Source organism: Odocoileus virginianus, chromosome 29 (genome assembly GCF_023699985.2).
Source record: "Odocoileus virginianus isolate 20LAN1187 ecotype Illinois chromosome 29, Ovbor_1.2, whole genome shotgun sequence".
Classification (NCBI taxonomy): Eukaryota; Metazoa; Chordata; class Mammalia; order Artiodactyla; family Cervidae; genus Odocoileus; species Odocoileus virginianus.
The window spans coordinates 37628689-37648814 of NC_069702.1; the positions used below are offsets into that span (position 1 = coordinate 37628689).

The following is a 20126-nucleotide window of genomic DNA, read 5'->3' on the forward strand; positions in this document are numbered from 1 at the left end:
TCTGGTCCTGGGCTTTTATTTGCTAGAAGATTTCTGATTATAGTTTCGATTTCTGTGCTTGTGATGGGTCCGTTAAGATCTTCTATTTCTTCCTGGTTCAGTTTTGGAAAGTTAACTTTTCTAGGAATTTGTCCATTTCTTCCAAGTTGTCCATTTTATTGGCATATAGCTGCTGGTAGTAATCTCTTATGATCCTTTGTATTTCAGTGTTGTCTGTTGTGATCTCTCCATTTTCATTTCAAATTTTGTTAATTTGGTTCTTCCCCCTTTGTTTCTTGATGAGTCTGGCTAATGGTTTGTCAATTTTGTTTATCTATTCAAAAAACCAGCTTTTAGCTTTGTTGCTTTTTGCTATGGTCTCTTTTGTTGCTTTTGCATTTATTTCTGCCCTTCTTTTAAGATTTCTTTCCTTCTACTAACCCTGGGGTTCTGCATTTCTTCCTTCTCTAGTTGCTTTAGGTGTAGAGCTAGGTTATTTATTTAACTTTTTTCTTTTCTTGAGGTAAGCCTGTAATGCTATTAACCTTCCCCTTAGCACTGCTTTTACAGTGTCTCATAGGTTTTGGGTTTCTGTGTTTTCATTTTCATTTGTTTCTATGCATATTTTGATTTCTTTTTTGATTTCTTGACCAGACGAACCTTTGTTGGCAAAGTAATGCCTCTGCTTTTTAACATGCTGTCTAGGTTGGTCATAAAGTTCCTTCCAAGGAGTAAGTGTCTTTTAACTTCATGGCTGCAATCACCATCTGCAGTGATTTTGGAGCCCAGAAAAATAAAGTCAGCCACGGTTTCTGCTGTTTCTCCATCTATTTGCCATGAAGTGATGGGACCGGATGCCATGATCCTAGTTTTCTGAATGTTGAGCTTTAAGCCAACTTTTTCACTCTCCTCTTTCACTTTCATCAAGAGGCTTTTTAGTTATTCTTTACTTTCTTCCATAAGGTTGGTGTCATCTGCATATCTGAGGTGATTGATATTTCCCCCGGTAATCTTGATTTCAGCTTTTGCTTCTTCCAGTCCAGCTTTGCTCATGATGTACTCTGCATAAAATTTAAATAAGAAGGGTGACAACATACAGCTTTGATGTACTCCTTTTCCTGTTTGGAACCAGTCTATTGTTCCATGTCCAGTTCTAACTGTTGCTTCTTGACCTGCATATAGATTTCTCAAGAGGCAGGTCAGGTGGTCTGGTATTCCCATCTCTTTCAGAATTTTCCACAGTTTATTGTGATCCACACAGTCAAAGGCTTTGGTATAGTCAATAAAGCTATAGATGTTTTGGGGGGAACTCTCTTGGTTTTTCAATGATCCAGTGGATGTTGGCAATTTGGTCTTATTTCCTCTGCCTTTTCTAAAACCAGGTTGAAAATCTGGAATTTCACCATTCACATATTGCTGAAGCCTGGCTTGGAGAATTTTGAGCATTACTTTACTAGTGTGTGAGATAAATGCAATTGTTAGGCAGTTTGAGCATTCTTTGGCATTGCCTTTTTTTGGGATTGGAATGAAAACTGACATTTTCCAGTCCTGTGGCCACTGCTGAGTTTTCCAAATTTGCTGGCATATTGAGTGCAGCACTTCCACAGCATCATCTTTTAAGATCTGAAATAGTTCAACTGGAATTCCATCACCTCCACTAGCTTTGTTCATAATAATGCTTTCTAAGGCCCACTTGACTTCACATTCCAGGATGTCTGGCTCTAGGTGAGTGATCACACCATCGTGATTATCTGGGTCATGATGACCTTTTTTGTATAGTTCTTCTGTGTATTCTTGCCACCTCTTCTTAATGTCTTCTGCTTTTGTTAGGTCCGTACCATTTCTGTCCTTTAGTGAGCCCATCTTCGCATGAAATTCTCCCTTGGTATCTCTAATTTTCTTAGAACAGAGGTAAAATCTTAATTTTTTAAATTTTTTTTATTTTTTTAGTTTTGTTTCTAATAGTGTATATATTATCCTTAAGGTATTATATATATATTCTGGGGAAATATTTGAGTTATAAATATAAATCTAATTTTTCTTCCTGAGACTATTATAAAACTAAGTCTTCAAGATAAATATTGCAGTTATATGTCTGGCATTCCATTAAAAATATGCAACCTCAAGTCTGGAAAGAACCCTCAACTCATACAATAGATAATAACTCTAAGATTATCCCTGCTAAAAATTGCTAAGTTTCATACAAGGAGACTGTGACTACAAATCCACTCTGTTCTTGAGCCACCCACCCAATTACATATGATGAAGCAAGTCATTCCTCATGTTGAGAAACATGGGATATCTGTACTATGGCATTCTCCACCCACTTGTCTAAATTCAATGCAAAGAGGCTATGAGCAAAACACATCAAGCTACTCCTAGAAGACACTTGTCTTCAAATATTTGTGTTTTTTTTTTATTTCCAAGATTTAAGCAAATGCAATATTGCTTTCCTTAAATTAAACTTTACAAACTTTACTTCTTTCCTTTTCCTCTTTTTTCTAGTTCATTCTTCTATTAACATATGCTGCTCTGATTGTTTTATTTCTAAATAAAATCACAGGTCTACAAAATAAGGTGATTCTCAATAGGTTGTTAAAATGCTTTGGAAGAAGCCTCTAAGAGCTGGTTAAGGGATTTTGATTTGAGTTTCTCTTCTAATAACTATGTGAAATGTCACTGCATCATTAGATTGACAGTTCCAAGTTTATTTGTGCATCTTTTAATTAATGATACTACTATGTATGATTCAAAGAGTTGCTATGAGTAGTTACTGACATATTATGTGAAAAAGTGTTCAACTAATGGCAACGTGCTACATAAATGCTACAAATTATATTGAAATACCTATTAACAAAAAATGACTGAGTTCTACAAAATATCTAATCCAGTTTAGTGCCATATCTATATCTATCTATCTATCTATCTATCTATAGAGAAAAGGTAGAAGAGGAGGGAGGGAGCAGGAAAGAAAAGGAGAGATGATTGCTATTATTTCTCTTCTTCTAAGTAACTGTCATTTCCCATTTTTTTTTTTTTTTTGTGCTTCTTTATGCATACCTGAAAGACTCTACCTTTCTGTCAGCACCTTCATCTTGGCTATATTAATAAATTACTTCTTTCCTGATTTTTCCCTAAAGTACGTATGACAGCTGAAAAATTGCTTTATAGACTGGGTACAGTTGCACTCATTTTGCATGCTAGGAAGTTTATTCTCAAAGTCCTTCAAGCTAGGCTTCAGCACTATGTGAACTGAGAACTTCCAGATGTACAAGCTGGATTTAGAAAAGGCAGAGGAATCTGAGATCAAACTGCCAACATTTCTTGGGCAATAGACAAAGCAAGCAAATTCCAGAAAAAAACATCTACTTCTGCATCATTGACTATGCTAAAGCCACTGACTGTGTGGATCACAGCAAACTGGAAAATTCTTAAAAAGATAGGAATATGAGAACTTCTCTGCCTGCTCACCTTACCTGCCACCTGAGAAATCTGTATGTAGGTCAAGAAGCAAAAGTTGGAACCTTAATGGAATAACAGACTGATTCAAAATTGGGAAAGGAATAAGAAAAGACTGTATAGTGTCACTCTGTTTATTTAACTTATATGCAAGGTATATCATGCAAAATGCCAGGCTGAATAAATCAAAAGCTATAATCAAGACTGCCTGGAGAAATATCCAGAAACTCCCTTATTCAGATGATACCAGTCTAATGGCAAAGAGTGAAGAGGAAGTAAAGAGCCTAATGATGAGGGGGAAAGAGGAGAGTGAAAAAGCTGCCTTAAATCTCAACATTCAAAAAACTAAGATCACGGCATCCAGTCTGATCACTTCGTGACAAATGGATGGGGAAAAGTGGAAGCTGTAACAGATTTTATTTCCTTGGGCTCCAAAATGATTGTAGACAGTGAGTACAGCCATGAATTTAAAGACACCTGCTCCCTGGAAGGAAAGCTATAACAAACCTAGAAAGTAAAGACATCACCTTGCTTACAAAGGTCCATGCAGTCAAAACTATGATTTGTCCAGTAGTCATGTATGGATATAAGACTCAGACCATAAAGAAGGCTGAGCACCAAAGAATTGATGATTTCAAATTGTGGTGCTGGAGAGTCTTTTGACTCTTGAGAGTCCCTTGGACTGTAAAGAAATCAAACTAGTCAATCCTAAAGGAAACCAACCCTGAATACTCATTGGAAGCACTGACGTTGTAGCTGAAGCTCTAATACTTTGACCACCTGATGTGAAGAATTGACTCATTGGAGACCCTGATGTTGGCAAAGATTGAAGGCAAAAGGAGAAGAGGGCTACAGAGGATGAAATGGTTAGAGATCTTCACTGACTGAAGGGACATGAAGCTGAGCAAACTCTGGGAGATGGTGAAGGACAGGGAAGCCTGTAGTGCTGCTGTCCACAGGTGGCAAAGAGTCAGATACGACTTAGCAATTTAACAGCAACTAAGTAATCTCTAACAATTGTCATAAATGTTCCAATTCTACCTGACTAAGGTAAAACTATCAGGTAGAAACTACATCATGGAAGTTCTAATACAGAGAACACTCTGATTTAATTCTGGGTCTTAGAAGAAATGGCTCAGAAGTGATGAATTTTCTACCTGTATATGATGAAGCAACCTTTAGAGTATATGCATATATTATTTAACTCAACAGATTCTTCTAATGCTTGTCTTATGTAGTGTTCATAAGCTCTATGTGTATATACAACTTTCCTTTCAAACTGAGTTTCTCGCTCTTTTATAAAACAGAGCTTGTTACATGAAAATAAAACACTTTTAAATGTTTTAAACTTTCATCAAAAGACTGAATATTCAAGTTCTGAAAGCTATATAAGACATCCTGACTAGTGGGAAAAGCAAACACCTGTTATGAATAAAGCTAAAGGGAAATTAAATTCCCAGTGTTAAAAAACAAAAGAAACAACATTAAAAGATTATTTTTAATTGTCTTTCAACCATGGTACCTTCTATGTTCTAAAAATAAATGAAAAATTGTGGTTCACTGTAATGGTTGCTTACTCTGAAATACTGCAATAGAAATATCTCAAATATTTGTTAAAATGAATAAGTAGAGAATAAAATTCTGGTACTGATACAAATTTGTAAAAAAAAAAAAAAATCAGCTCTTGAAAGGACATTATTTTCATTTAAATTAAATAAACTGTCACAACTGTCTCTTTGTAAACATAATGCAAACAGATTTCAATTCATGATAACAAAAATATAACTCTGGAATTTATTCTTTGCAGAATACAAATATTCTTTTAATTTCCCTTCCTCTTCTCTCCTCTTACAGAGTGTTAACATTTTAATGGTACAGAAAATGTGCCCTCAGAATGTCCTAAATAATTTCTTTGAAAATCTTTATAACTATAGTAATGAGGCACTTTACCTTAATCCCATTGACACCTGTACTTGACATGTAGGGAAAAAAAAAACAGCAAAAAATTATACATATTTTGACAGAGATCTGTCTTGTTAGTGAGTACATTCTCCCCATCCTAAGCTAATCATAACTGGCATTTCTGAAGGTAGTTGAGAAGAATGAAAACATTTTATGGATTATTTTTCAAATAATAAGGAACTTTTACCAGTCAACCCCATCCTCAGCACATATACAAAATGGATGCCTAAATGTTGGTTCACAAGAAAGCAGACATGCTAATAGGCTCACAGGTCAAAACAACTGGCTATGTTTTTATATTTTGATGTATATAGAGAGAGTGTGATTATTATTGGACTCTCACTTTTAAAAATTGACATGCTGATTTTTAATTTGTGTGTGTAGACACGAGGTCAAGTCTGCCTCTTACAACAGTGTATAACCCGTAAAACATCTGGGTTTTCTCAGCTCTCCCAACTATCCTGAGCCACTGTGACTAATATAAAAGGGTTCCCTTTAAGCAAATATGAGTGCTCCCTGGAGGGAACATCGTGTCAGCCTGTTGCTTTGAATTTTATGTATTATCTGTCTTCATTATTTAATCATGTGTCCTTAAGGTCTGCATGGTTTCACCAACTTCAATATCAAAAGGAATTTTTAAAATGGATCATTGCTAAACAGTCACCACCATTGTTGATTTATAACAAGAGCTACAGAAAATAATAGTCCTGATCGAATTCAGGTAGTGCCTGTGATCACTACTTTCACAGTATCTCTAACAGCTTGGAGAGAAGCAGTAATATGTAAAAGCTGTTTCTTCTTTCATCCATATAGAGGATTTTTTTTTTTTTTCATCTACATGGTCTAATCATGTCTGGATCTTTTTTCCTCATGATATCTGTTATTTTCTAATTCAACAACAAAATTAACTGGTTTTGAAGTTATCAGAGTCTCAGAAAAAAAAATGAATCATTGTAAAATACTATTTTGAATTTGTATATTATTTTATTTTTGTATTTTATCAAACAATGTTTTTTCTAATTCAGCTCAATGTATTTACCCCTTTTTACTTCACATTACATTAATAATATCAAAGGGAGGGTACATGTGTCACTTATTATTCAGTTTCTTCAAACCTGGGAAGATTAGTAAAGACAGGAAACTTCACTAGGTTTAGAGACTAATTAAAAGCAACAGGCTTAACAATGAATAGTTTTTCAACACTCAAACTTTTTTTTTTCCTGCTTATCTAAGCTTAAGATGTTCATTAGTAACTCATTAAAGACTGGGTTACAGTCCAGTGGGTGAGTCCTGAATATAATGATGGAATGTGTGTACAAATGTGTAGACTCATAATTAGAGAAACTGTCACATTTGGGGATTAAGAATATACAATGCAGTCTTTGAAAAACACTATGGAAAGTAAGTGACCCAAGACAGTGTAGTATTTAAAAATTTGCTAACTATCCAGGTCATTTGGTTTTTAGGTCTAATTCTTAAAGGTATGTTTTAATGACCACATTTTCCCAAGATTAAATGTGTGAGGCTTGGTGCTAAGGCCTTTCTATACATTATTTTACTTAATTCTCATACTACAGCAAAGTAGGCCTAATTACCCTTATAACAAATAAGGAAACTGTGATTCAAATTGGTTAAGGTCATGTTTCTTGGAAGTAATAGAATTAGATTGAAATTAGATTCTAAGGCATGAAATCTTTTCACTTCATTCAATAGAACCATGCAAATTAGAATTTCAAAGCAGTTTAAATTGAATAATACTATAAACCAGTTTCTGGGCTTCATGTAAGCATTACTTTCTAAATATGACATCTTCCTTTATTCAGGGTTTCTTAAAAATGTAACAACTGTTCAGTAGTAATATTTATAAGTCATTATCTTTATTTAGTCCTAATCTTTTCTCCCAAAATAATTATATTTCAGATAAGTCCAATGCACTGAAATAGTGCAAGTTGACTAGGATTTTTTCCAAATAATACCTCAAGTCCTTGTCCATTTCTCATCTTTTTCTGTTTGTTTAAAGATGTGATATGAGTGAGTTCAAAGGATACTAAGTAACGTGTAGATTTGACAGATACAATAAATCACATAACTTTCTTGAGATTTAAAGAGGCATTGAATTGTTTGTAGAACATATCAGAGAAAATAAGTCTATGGAAATAAAAGACATGCTGTTTATAATTTGAGCCAAGATACAAAAAATGTAAAAAAGAGGATTTTCTGAATCTGGTAGAAGAATTCAGACTAGAACAAAAATAGAAATGCTTTTGGCCATCACAATTAAAGCTTAATGTTCTTTATGATTTTCTTAAGGAGGAGTAATTGGAAACTAACTAGAAGCATCCAATGAATTACCTAACTATTCTGTGTATCATTCACCACTATACAATTCACATATCAGAATAAAGTTTCAATCATTGTGAATTAATAGTTTTTGCAACCATATAAAAAAACAAGTTAATGAACTATTTTTAGAACACGAATTCATAAGTAAAAAAGCAGGTAGAGTGGGGCTAGACAAATGATATATGATTTCACAGTGAATTTAAAATAGCTGAGATTTAGGTGGGCAAATTCAAGCAAAAAGCCTCTTAGAAAATGCAATCTAAAGATTTCTTAAATCCAAATGTGCTGTAACAATGGTACCCCGTGATCTTTTTACAAAAAATATATTTATATAAAGAATACTTAGAAACAAAAAATAAAAAAGAGATGATTAAATAATATTTCTTCAAGTAAGACATGCAAATAACCAAGTACATGAAAATAGGTTCAAGATTATGAATTAGAGAAATGTAAATCAAGATTGGGAGTTTAGGATTGACAGGTACAAACTACTATATTTAAAATAGATCACCAAAAAGAAACTACTGAGTAGCAAAAAAAAAAATAATTAAGCTTGTCCAAAAAAAAAAAAAAAAAAAAAAACAATGACATACTACTTCATTTTGACCAGATTGATTTTTAAAAAAAGACAGTAACAAGTATAGTTGAGAATGTAAGAACATTCATGTTAATGTTTTCAACATATAACTGTGCAACCACTTTGGAAAGTAGTTTAGCACTTCCTCAAAATGTTGCATATAGTAATCATGTGACTCAACAAGTCCAGTCCTAGGTTTATACCCCAGAAAAGTGAAAACATCCACACAACAATTTATGCATGAATTTTCATAACCACATTATACAAAATAGCCAAAAAGTGGGGAATAATCCAAATTTCCATCCACAGGTAAATATAATGTGGTATATTTATACAACAGGTTACTTGGAAACAAAACAAGAACTACTGATATATGCCATGGTATAAATAAATTTTTAAAATATCATGCTAAATGAAAGAAGCAAGTTGCAATGTCTATAATAGGGAAATGCATAGAGACATTGATTAGTGATGGTCAGGGACTGGGTCTTCCCAAGGGGAAGATGGATGTGACCACTAATGGATATAGGATTTCTTTTTGGAAGACTAATTACATTCTAAAAGGTGCACAACTATGCAAACACTAAAATCCACTGAACTAAGCACTTTAAATGGGTAAATTTTATGGTATATGAAATATATCTCAGTAAAGATATTTTAAATACCGATTTATACATTAAAAAGATACTGATGCATCAAATCTAATTTTTAAAAAACTACAATATATTTTATAAATATTTTCCTCTTCCTTCATCACAAGAGGACTACAATTTTCAGACTTATTTATAGGTGTGACTATGAGGCAGAGTTTTAATTAATGGAAGTGGAAGCAAAAGTAATGTGCACTATTTCCAAGCATATCCATATAAGAACCTCCCACTGGAATCCTCCCAATACTCTTCTTCCTTCCGTGGACAGGAATGACAATGAGCCTCAGAAAGATATTGGAACTTTTGTGCCATTAATAGACTGAGTCTATAAATAACTGTGAGAACGAGAATGGCATCCCCTCTGTCCTTCATACACAGAGACCCTCTCGCGTGTGCGCACACACACACACTGTCCAACCAGAAACATTTACTTTCTTGAAATGTTTGGTGAACAAGAAAATATCCTCTAGAAGCTATTATTCATTTTGAATTCTACTGTGACCACAGCCAAAGTTTATGCTATCTAATACATTAAGAATGGAAATTAAAGTAGGCAACTCAAAGAAGTCTTTCTCTAGAAGTTTCATAATGTATAATTGGAAAAACATACACACACAATCGATTTGATCCTTATTTGACTCTTTCTTGTCTTAGATATTTGATTTTCTTTTTTTTTTTTTTTTAGATATTTTATTTTCTGAGGAGTCACTCTTTGAAAATTACAACACAAATATAAAGTGCAGTGATGTTTTAGGAATCTCATTTTCACAATTGATCAATGACCCTAATTTTGATATTATATCTTAATTAATTTTTTTTCATAATATATATGTTAAATTTATATCTTCCTATTACTCTTTCTACTTTTGTAAAATTTTGCTTAATATTCTATATATATCAATATATATTTTAGAATAATGTTGTTAAATTTCTACACAGAAAAGCTAACATCAGTACTCTGAATGCAGTTGTGTGAGCATACATAAAAATTAACTTGGAGATAACTTACAATTTTGCTGTTCCTACCCTTTTTTTATTCAGGAACATGGTACAATTCACAGGAAGTTTCTCAGTTTTCTTCTCAAAGGTTTAATGTAGTTCCTCCTATATTCCCTAGGTAACTCAGGCATTTCATTTATATTGTGATGTAATCATATATGCATGTATGAATCATAAACCTAAACTTAGTGCTCTAATTAATTCTGAGAAAGTCATCATATTATTAATTTTCTGAATGCATCATAATCCCCTTGTAAATAACAATTATATCTTAATATTTTAATATTTACTCTTATTTATATTTTGTTCATTATTATAGTAGCCAAAAATGTGGAATTATTTTAAACAAATTGTGGTGATAATAAACAAGGTTGTTTTGATCATTTATGACCATTTATTTTAGACAGTTGTGAATTAATAAAAATATAGTCATTCTATTACTTCCATAATATCAAGAGATTCTCTTCTATGGGTACAAAGATACAGTCAAATTTTATATACAACCATGTTCTCTTATACTACAATTTGTAATTGTAATGTATCAATGACCTTCAAGTCTGAGCCAGTAATATATGGTTAGATAAACAATGATCCCTTCATATAACATGGTATCATATATTTTGAAACTTTAGTGAAGGGCTAGAAATGTCTTAATTTTAAGGTGAAATCAGTATTAAAGATATAACCCTTATTTCTAAAGTGATTCTACTTTTAAAAAATATGCACTTTCATGACTACAAAAAATATCTAACAACCATTAGTATTAATTATACCACCAGGTCATGGGATTATTGAATTTTTACCTTCTGATTTAAATTTCTTTGAGGGGGATTACTTAGACATTAAAATAGGTGACACTGGTAATGTCAAACAAAGAAATAGACGAGACTATGTTCTTATACTCTATCAAACTATAACTTTGACTTCATGACATTCATACCACGACAAACTACAGTGTGCATAGATCAAATAAACACAAAAAGTTTATTAAGTGTCACTGTGAGAGCCTAGTTTTGTTTGAAGATGTCTACCCGTTACTTTTGGAAATACAACCAGCATATTTCTCTTGTAAATCCTTAGCTAGCCTAACTCCTTTGGTCAAATCATTCATACACAGTTTTTCTGAAACAAAGACAAGTTTTTATAATTAAAGAAACTAGTTCTGCTGTGATGGTAAAGAAACATATATTCAAATAAAATAAAAATGCAATTATTAAAATAAAAGCTTTATTTTTAATTCATCAGTTAAAAATCTGAAATAAATTAGAGAATGGCTCAACCCTAGTTTTCAACAGGGCCTTATTCTAAACTGTCAAATTAAAATAGATCATAATATAACATTGATATATAGCATCTTATTTGCATGATAAGACTCTTTCCTATTGCATTTCAATTTTTTGATTGGTCATTAGCAATTATTTTCCAATCTGAATGCAGGAAATAATTGTATGAAAAATGTCCTATAGCTATTTACATGAAATTATAAATATAAGAGCACTATTCGTACATTGAGAATGAAAATAAATAGCAATGCAAAGAAGAGGGAGACAGATAATTAGATGCTTATATATTACATATCAAATTACTTGAAATTTATTCAACATCAAGTGCACAATGACCATCCTAGTATAATGAGTCTACTCCAAAGCCAAGAAGCACAAAAAATAATACATGATCCTAAACCCTAGAAACAGTCACAGTACATAAAATCTGAAGATAGAAAACACTACTTTGCTCTCAAAGTACACATTTGTTACTTGTAGAGGAGCCTCACTACAATAAAATTCTCACAGAACATGGTTTTCAAAGGCAAAATAAAATTATTTTCCAATTGCCAACTGTACACCGAATGCATAGGGAAGGCTCCTAAACACATTCTTACGAAGGAAAGCTTTCAGGTGTCCATACGGGTAGTAGATACTGCTGTATCAGAGACTGCACAGTTAACTTTTGAAATATATATTAATATTTATTTTGAATTTCAGTACCAAGTGGCTAATGTATTAATAGACGCTATTGGATGTGTTCTCAATAATCTCATGCATCATGATGATGACAAAGATTTCTCAGTATAACATATTTGACCATACAGATATTTGACCATAGTGCAAATTTACAAATTGTCTAGGCTGGCAAGCATTATAAACATTTAAAGGATGATTAATTTCTAGAAAAGAAGAAAAAAAAAAGCTAAGCACAGCTTAGACATCAACCTACCTTTTTCACCATAAATAAAACATGACTTCATAAAAAAATTTATATGGTACTATTTTCTGTGGTAAAATTTAATTTGGTACTTTCTCAAGCTTCACATATTATTAGAGGTTAAAATATTTTGAATTATTATTTTAAATCATTGACACATTATTACTGTAACTAAAATAGATTATTAATAAAGCAAATTACATAGAAACATATAGTACAAGATATATGTGTTTGATCATTGTTTCGTCCCTGCTAAGAACTGTTTATAATAATTAACTTGTTAGCTTTAAAGTTCATTAATACATAAATACACATTCAACTTTACCAACACAAAATAGACTTGGAAAAAAAGTACATATATGGTGGCTCATGAAATAATTTTTTAAATTCTACTTTTTTCTGCAAAGACTCACTAAAAATACTGTTCCCTTTTACACACAGTAAGCTACAATGATCCTGTTTTCTATCTCTGTCATTGTGACACATTTGCTAAGTACGGTTTAATTAACATAAGATGCACTTAAAATATTTGAGCATCGCAATCACCTTCTCAACTCCCAATCCATTATGGCTTGGGTGACGTCCCTCCAAGGACAGATCTCCTAGTGTGGGTCGTACACTGAACCATGATACTGTTTTACGGCCAGTCAGGATGAGTCCCAGGTGTTCATGTTATCACTGGATTTTTGTTCTCTGATCCCTCTCTTTTCCCTTGCTCCCAACCACATCATTAGAACAAAAAAGTCTTTTATCTTCATGCAACACTACATTAGTTAACAGTAAAGAACTAGCCATCTGCTTTCACTACTTCTCTTTCCTTCTGCCAGGTCTCATTGCATTATAGATAAGGATTTTATGGTTATACAGGAAGGAGACACAATCATGGAAAACAGAAAAATAGAAATACAGAGGTACACAGAGACATAAAATATGGACAGATAAACACAGAATCAGAGACATTTCTTAAGTTTAAAGTTGTATATATATAAATATACACAAAATGTGGATATACTAATTTAAGTTTGTTTTCCTATAAAAAAATACTGGCCAGACTATCTAGGATGATGTGGGAGATTACTCAACTAATGTAAATGTTATTCAGAATTAATTATTTAGCTTAGTTTCTAATTTTACCCATGCAGGAATCATGCAAAAATGCATCACTGACAATTACATACTACTACCACTGACAATAGAGAATTATATACTATAATATACTGACAATTATATATTGTCTTTATATAAGTTTGACAATAATTTTGTTTATATACTAGTATTAAAATTTTCTGGCAAAACCAAAATCCTGTGGTTCTAGTAGCAAAAGACTTCAATTCTCAGGGTAAGAATAAGTATAATTGTATATCTTCCTTATCTAATACTGAGAGGTTTAGCTCTATTTCAAAGTAATTAGGGGTAGGGAAATAAAACAGAAAGATTTACTGAGTGACAAGCACTATGTTAGGAACTATGTGTATAACATTCATTTCTTAAAATAACCCCACATGGAGTAAGTATTTATTCTTACAGATGAAAAGCAGGCCTACAAATTTCTAAATTACTATAAGCTTGAAGGAAGAATTAAAAATCCCTTGTTCATTACCATAGCTTTAGCAGCTAGCTAGCACAGTCATCTGAATCACAGTCTATGATAAATGTTATATGTTAACTAATTTACCAAGTAACTGTTACAGAATTTGTAGGCAGTAGAACTGAAATTTTATCTCAGATCTGTTAAGACCAGATAGGTCTATGCCCAGTCGGTCTATGCCCAGAACATGGAAGAGGCAGAAATCTACCTTTTTACCTCATCTGTTCACAAGAACCAGGAGAGCTGATGTGGAATTTTCTACAGGGAAGAATGGCTTTAACAGGAACTGATTATTTACTGGCAGTAAGACCAGAGCTCAAGAAGCTAAATCCTTCATTTTAAGACCTCTCTGGGTCTCACGTGCAACTTTAGTCAAGTTGTTTGGTCACTTGGTACCCCAATACTTTCACTATAAAAAGGTAATGGTAATGATGATAATAACAAGTAATATTAGACCCATGAGAACGCTGGGATAATTAATTGTATCAATACATTTAAAGTTTATGGCCATTGAATCACTATGTCCTTGTTACTCAGTCATGTCCAACTCTTTGCGACTCCATGGACTGTAACATGCCAGGCTCCACTGTCCTTGGAATTCTTCAGGCAAGAACACTGGAGTGGGTAGACATTCCCTTCTCCAGGTCATCTCCTCGATCTAGGGGTCGAACCCCAGTCCCCTGCATTGTAGGCGGATTCTTTACTGTCTGAGCTACCAGGGAAGTAGTCATCATTATTATTTACTCTGGGGAAAAGGCCAGGAATTCGGGTCATATCCAGAAAAGTTAATTCTCTCTCATCAGGAGAACAAATATAGCTAGGCATCACATCAACAGTAGGCAAGGACATGCTATCCTGGGATGTTTTAGAAAAAAGAATACTTCTATTACTAAGACATCTATTTTATTTCAGCCCTCTCAGGTATCATGCTATACGGTATTCCTTCAAGCCAGAACTGATGGGGACTCCAAAAATGCTTAATTCTATTAGATTTCTGTACTGATCAAAGGCACACACACTTCCTGTTTATGAGCAAGCTGAACTCCAAAAGTCTACTTGCATGGAGCCCTTCATTTACAAGTCTGAAGTGGCATCACAAGGCAATGGAGAAAGCCTTCCATAGAAGGCAGCTAAAACTGACTTGCATTTTCTCTGGTGAAAAATTTTAAAATACTTACACAAGGTAATAAGAATAAAGTTATAAGTGGAAAGTTTCTATATTGTTTAGCCTGGTATGATATAAAGTAGTTCACAGAAAATGAAAACATTAGTTTTTTAGTCAAAATATTTTATATAGTTTTATATACCAGGGTCAGTATTCTCTCTGCTTTATTAGTTTTTAAAAACTTATTAGAGTTACTTGAAGAGATTATATGTGTGTTTATCTGTGCTTGTTCAATACAGGTCTCAACTCAAGAATCATGGTGTAAGGTTCAGTGATCTTTTGGACCCATGAGATACATAGTAGGTGTCAGGTTTAGGAGACTAGAAACTGCACCTCTGAAAAGAAAGTCTTTCTTACAATGTGTATTTCTGCTATTTTTAACCTACCTTGCTCTAACAGTACAACTTTAGACTGACTTTGTAAACATGAACTGTACATATACTTAGAGTTTTTTTTGTTTTTTTTTCCCTGAATATCAGTATCAAATGAAGAAGCTCTCAGGGTAAGCTAATTATTAGATGTTACAATTTACTGGAACAAAAATACACTGGAAGGGTAGATAGTATGATGAAGGAAATTAACATGTTCAGTCACTTAATTATCAGCCATGTTCTGTGCTAAATTTTTTACATATCCTATTTATTTAATCTTCAAATAACCTTATGAGTGAGACATTTTCATAATATCAAAAAGGCTAAGCAGAATCATCTTTAGGTACACTGACAATTAGAAAAGCATTTGTTTAAAGGAACATAATTCCTATACTGTCCCATATCACAAAATATTATACATGCTCAAGTATGTGAATGTACAAGTGTCACATCAGTATAAGAATTAAGGAAAAAAACTGAAATATTTAACAAATTTACATTGTTTAAAATGAGATGGTTGTATAATTTTACTTTTATTTTTTCAAAAAAGCACTAATCTTATAGCAATTTGTTAGAAATAAAGTTGTGAAAGCAGGGGAACTTTAGGGAAAATGTCAAAAGACAAGTGATTTTATTCTTTTTTTTATACTGACAGTAGAATGCAATTCATGTTAAAACATATGAATGAGTCAAATTAAGAACTGCATCACTGACAAAGTATAGTAGATTTCTATAGTCAATTAAAAACCTAAAGTGAGCCAAGGAGGCTAAAAAGGTCATTTCAGCTGCCTGCTAAACTATAACACTCTGAGACCTCCTAAGCAGCGGCAAGTGCAGCTGTGTCCTTTTATCTTTGCTATAATTATCATTAACATATGTAACAGTGACTGTAATATGCCATTTTCATCTAAGGGCAAAGACCAATGATAATCAATAGAAAACAATACATTGGGAAAAAGTAACATATGTATAGACTTTAATCTGGCAATTTTTAGAGGGATTAAATGAATATTATACTAAGTGGTACAGAATTTGTTTTGCTTATTTATTGACTAATTAGATGTTTTATAAAACTGTGCAAAGGAAGATAGATCATTTCTTACCTATCATACTCATACTATAAGTACCAAGATGTCTAAATGAACAATGTATACAGTCTTTTATGAGTATATTAGCACGTTTCAGGAAAAATACATTTTTGCTTATGTTGGTACTCTTTTGATAATGCTTTTTGTCTCTTTTCTCACTAAAAGGGATATCCCAATTCTGTCTTAATGAGAGGTTTCAATTTAATTTTGTGTGTTAAGGATTGAGCAGGGTACTAAACACTCAGAAATAAATAATAACTGGGTTCAGGAAAGCAGAGTTTGGGAGTATTTTCTTTCAAAAGGACATTTACTATATTAAAAGCGATTTTACTTAGCAAAATAGGTCAATTAAATTCATAATAAATGATAGTTAATAATTCAAATGATACTCCCTAAGGGTGATAAAAATAATAAAACATGAAATTTAAAAAAAAATAGCTTGGTTAGATACACATTTTAAATGGTATTTTAAGAAATAAAACTAAACATTCTATTTATTGCAGCTTAAATTACCATTACTTACAGTTATTATTACATGGTAGACAAAAACTGCAAAATCATAGCACAAAAATTTAAAAGAAAGGATCTAATGTAAATTACTGAGACAGCATTAAGTGTCACAGAAAAATAGAATTAAAAGTCTTACCATGAATTATCGGTGCTAAGAGCATCATGAAGACTAGTAGCTGTGATGGCCACATGGTCGTGAGCTCGGCAGTGAGGGTGCCTCGGAAGTGAGTGCTCTAAACTTAAAATAAGTGTCTTTCTGATTCTTTTTCTGTATCCCAAGATGGATGATTAAAAACAAAACAGCTCAAAAAGAAATATTCTTCAAAACAGAAACACCAATACCCAATTCAGACTCCTGCAAACAAGAAAAAAAAAAATGTTATCAAATATAGGTTTTATCACTTCCCTGAAAGTTTCCTTGTTGACAAGAACATCTGTATACCTCCTCCCTTCATCATTGTAATGAATACACACATCATATATAAAAATAAGTAAGTAACCTAAAAGACATTATTAACTTATGTATTACCACAGTGTTTATTTCCCAACCCCCAAACTTACTGAAACAAGTAATTCAGTCTCACTGGACAAATTAATATAAATAAACTGTACTCATTAGTATAACAATTAATTTGTATAATTCATCAATAGGTTTAAATACATTTGGTGTTTACACAGAGTAAATATTATCCACAAATATAATTTTTACTAATAATAGAAAAGTTAAAAAAAATCATTCATTATGATTACCATATGTGTAAACAAAACAGCTAAATGTATGAGTCTTGCTTTCATTCCAGACCCTGAGAATACTTTAGAAATTATTCTACATTTAAACTATATTACTTTTCTAGTTATTTTTGTAATTTGTGAGTATAATTTATATTAATTAATTATGCCCAATCATAATCAATTCATTTAACAGAAGTTTACTGAGTGTCCACTAAATTACAAAGTACTGTGCTAAGAAAATAGGGCAAAATATTGAATAAAACATGCAACCTATCTTCCAGGATCCTACAACTCAAAATAAGGAATTTTGCTTAAAAGTGTTAAATACATATAGAAGACACTAAAAATTTTAAGCATTATAAAGTTATTTTACTGAACCAAACTGATACAGCTGCCCTCTCTTTAAAGTTTGCACATATATATCTTAGAAAGTAAAAGTATTGAAGGTACATGACCTCAATTTTGAAGATGTTGTTTTTCACAGTGAGCATCTTTAAAACTGATCAACCAAGTGCTAACTGGGTCTTCCTTTTCTTTCCTCTCTCTTTCCCTCTATTCAGGCAACTATTGACAGTATATATTTCACTATTGTGAAATAGTGTGAAATATATTTCACATTTTGAGTATAAATCTAAACTTTTTTTTTCTGGAAAGAAATATTCAAAGTAGAGATAGTTTACTGAGGACTATAATAACCTTCATTCTATCAAAACACGTTGGAAAATATTTCTGAAGTGTTTGCATTCATTATAAGGCAAAATCACACAGATTTATCTGAATTTCTGGCACTACTATTCACAGTATGTAGTTAAGAGCACAGCTTCTGAAGCAAGACCATCTAATTTGAATTATTAGCTCTACTAGTAGGCTTCCCTGGTGCCTCAGACAGTAAAGAATCTGCCTGCAATTCAGGAGACCCAGGTTCAATCCTTGGGTTGGGATGACCCTCTAGAGAAGGGAATGGCAACCCACTCCAGTATTCTTGCCTGGAGAATTCCATGAACAGAGGAGCCTGGTGGGCTACAGTCCATGTGGTTGTAAAGAGTCAGACATGACTGAGCAACTAACATACACACAACTCTACTAGTACTAAGACATTGGATAAGTCATTTAAGCATTCAGTTCCATGGTTTCCTGTCTGTTAATGGTGGGGAAGCAATGTTACTTAATTCATATGGTTACATGAACATTAAATAGGTTAAAATTTGTCATATATTATATGCAATACATAAAAATATGTATTGTTCAGAACAATAAGTATGAAAGTGCTGTATATCTTAACAATTCTTATACATCTCATGAATTTTCAATTTTATCCTACTTATACTTTTTATTGTGGTTGTGTAAGAAGCAAGATCATTTGAAAATTCAAGCAAAAATATTTACTGAGCCACTATTATACAGATAGGCTTGGAATAAACTAAATCTGGAAACAACAGATATAATAATTTTCTTTCTAAACTCACAGACATGATAGAAAAACTAAGCTCATAATAAACACTCTCACAACATTTTACTTTTGCAAACAGAGAAAACACTGACAAAACAAAATGAGGTTGAGATAAATAATGTGAAAAGGATTTCTGTGCAACATTTTGCTTGTTTTTCTTATCAACACTTTGACTTGTAAGAAAACATTTAGAACTTATATTTAATTGTTGTGTCACAAGTATATAACTTTCTGAAAATAAATTTGAAAGCAGGTACTAATTTAAAATAGACTTCTTTTACATGCATGTGATTATGGATACTTAAATAAGGATATGTAAATTGACTGACACATTAACAAGTAAACAATCCCCCCCAACATTCAATTACCTTTTCTTCCCCTCTCAACTGTAGCATCGAGAGACATGTATGTGTACACAGACAAATACACACAAACACACGCATACACACATATATGTAGAAGATAAATATACACAGTACTATTTTAATAGCAACTCATCTAGGTGAGTTATTTATTCACTATTTAACAAATATATACCAAATATCTACCATGGTGGATACTACTGAAAATGCAACTAACGTAGAAAAATTGTTCCCACAACTTCTCCTGTAACAGGAGCATCATAATAAATGAAGTCTCAATATAAAGAGAAGAATTAATATTTTTAGTTCTTATCATATGAATACTTTTCTAGGTATTACACAATTATATGATTAAATTATCCATACAGATCTATCATGCAGATAATATTGTCTCATGTCTACAGAGAAGGAAAATCAGACATGTTACTGAGAAGAATTTCAAACTGAGTGTCTGCCTCCAATATCAGTGCTCTTTCTTCTCTCTATGGTAGAAATAAACAAGATGTATGGGGCTTCCCTTGTAGCTCAGTTGGTAAAGAATCTGCCTGCAGTGCAGGAAACCTGGGTTCAATCCCTGGGTTGGGAAGATCCCCTGGAGAAGGAAATGGCAACCCACTCCAGTATCCTTGCCTGGAAAATCTTATGGACAAGAGGAGTCTGGTGGGCTGCAGTCCATGGGGTCCCAA

General features: G+C 32.6%; 1 protein-coding gene across 33 annotated transcripts in view; it reads right to left on the reverse strand.

Moving 5' to 3' along the window:
* Positions 1-20126, reverse strand: part of ADGRL3 (adhesion G protein-coupled receptor L3) — a 912058-nt gene that overhangs the window by 548909 nt on the left and 343023 nt on the right. For all 33 annotated transcript variants that reach the window (XM_070458356.1, XM_070458372.1, XM_070458374.1 and 30 more), the window contains one exon: positions 17033-17251. In XM_070458356.1, the coding sequence (XP_070314457.1) occupies positions 17033-17087 (55 nt within the window). In that variant the 5' untranslated portion in view covers positions 17088-17251. The remainder of the gene's footprint in view (positions 1-17032; positions 17252-20126) is intronic.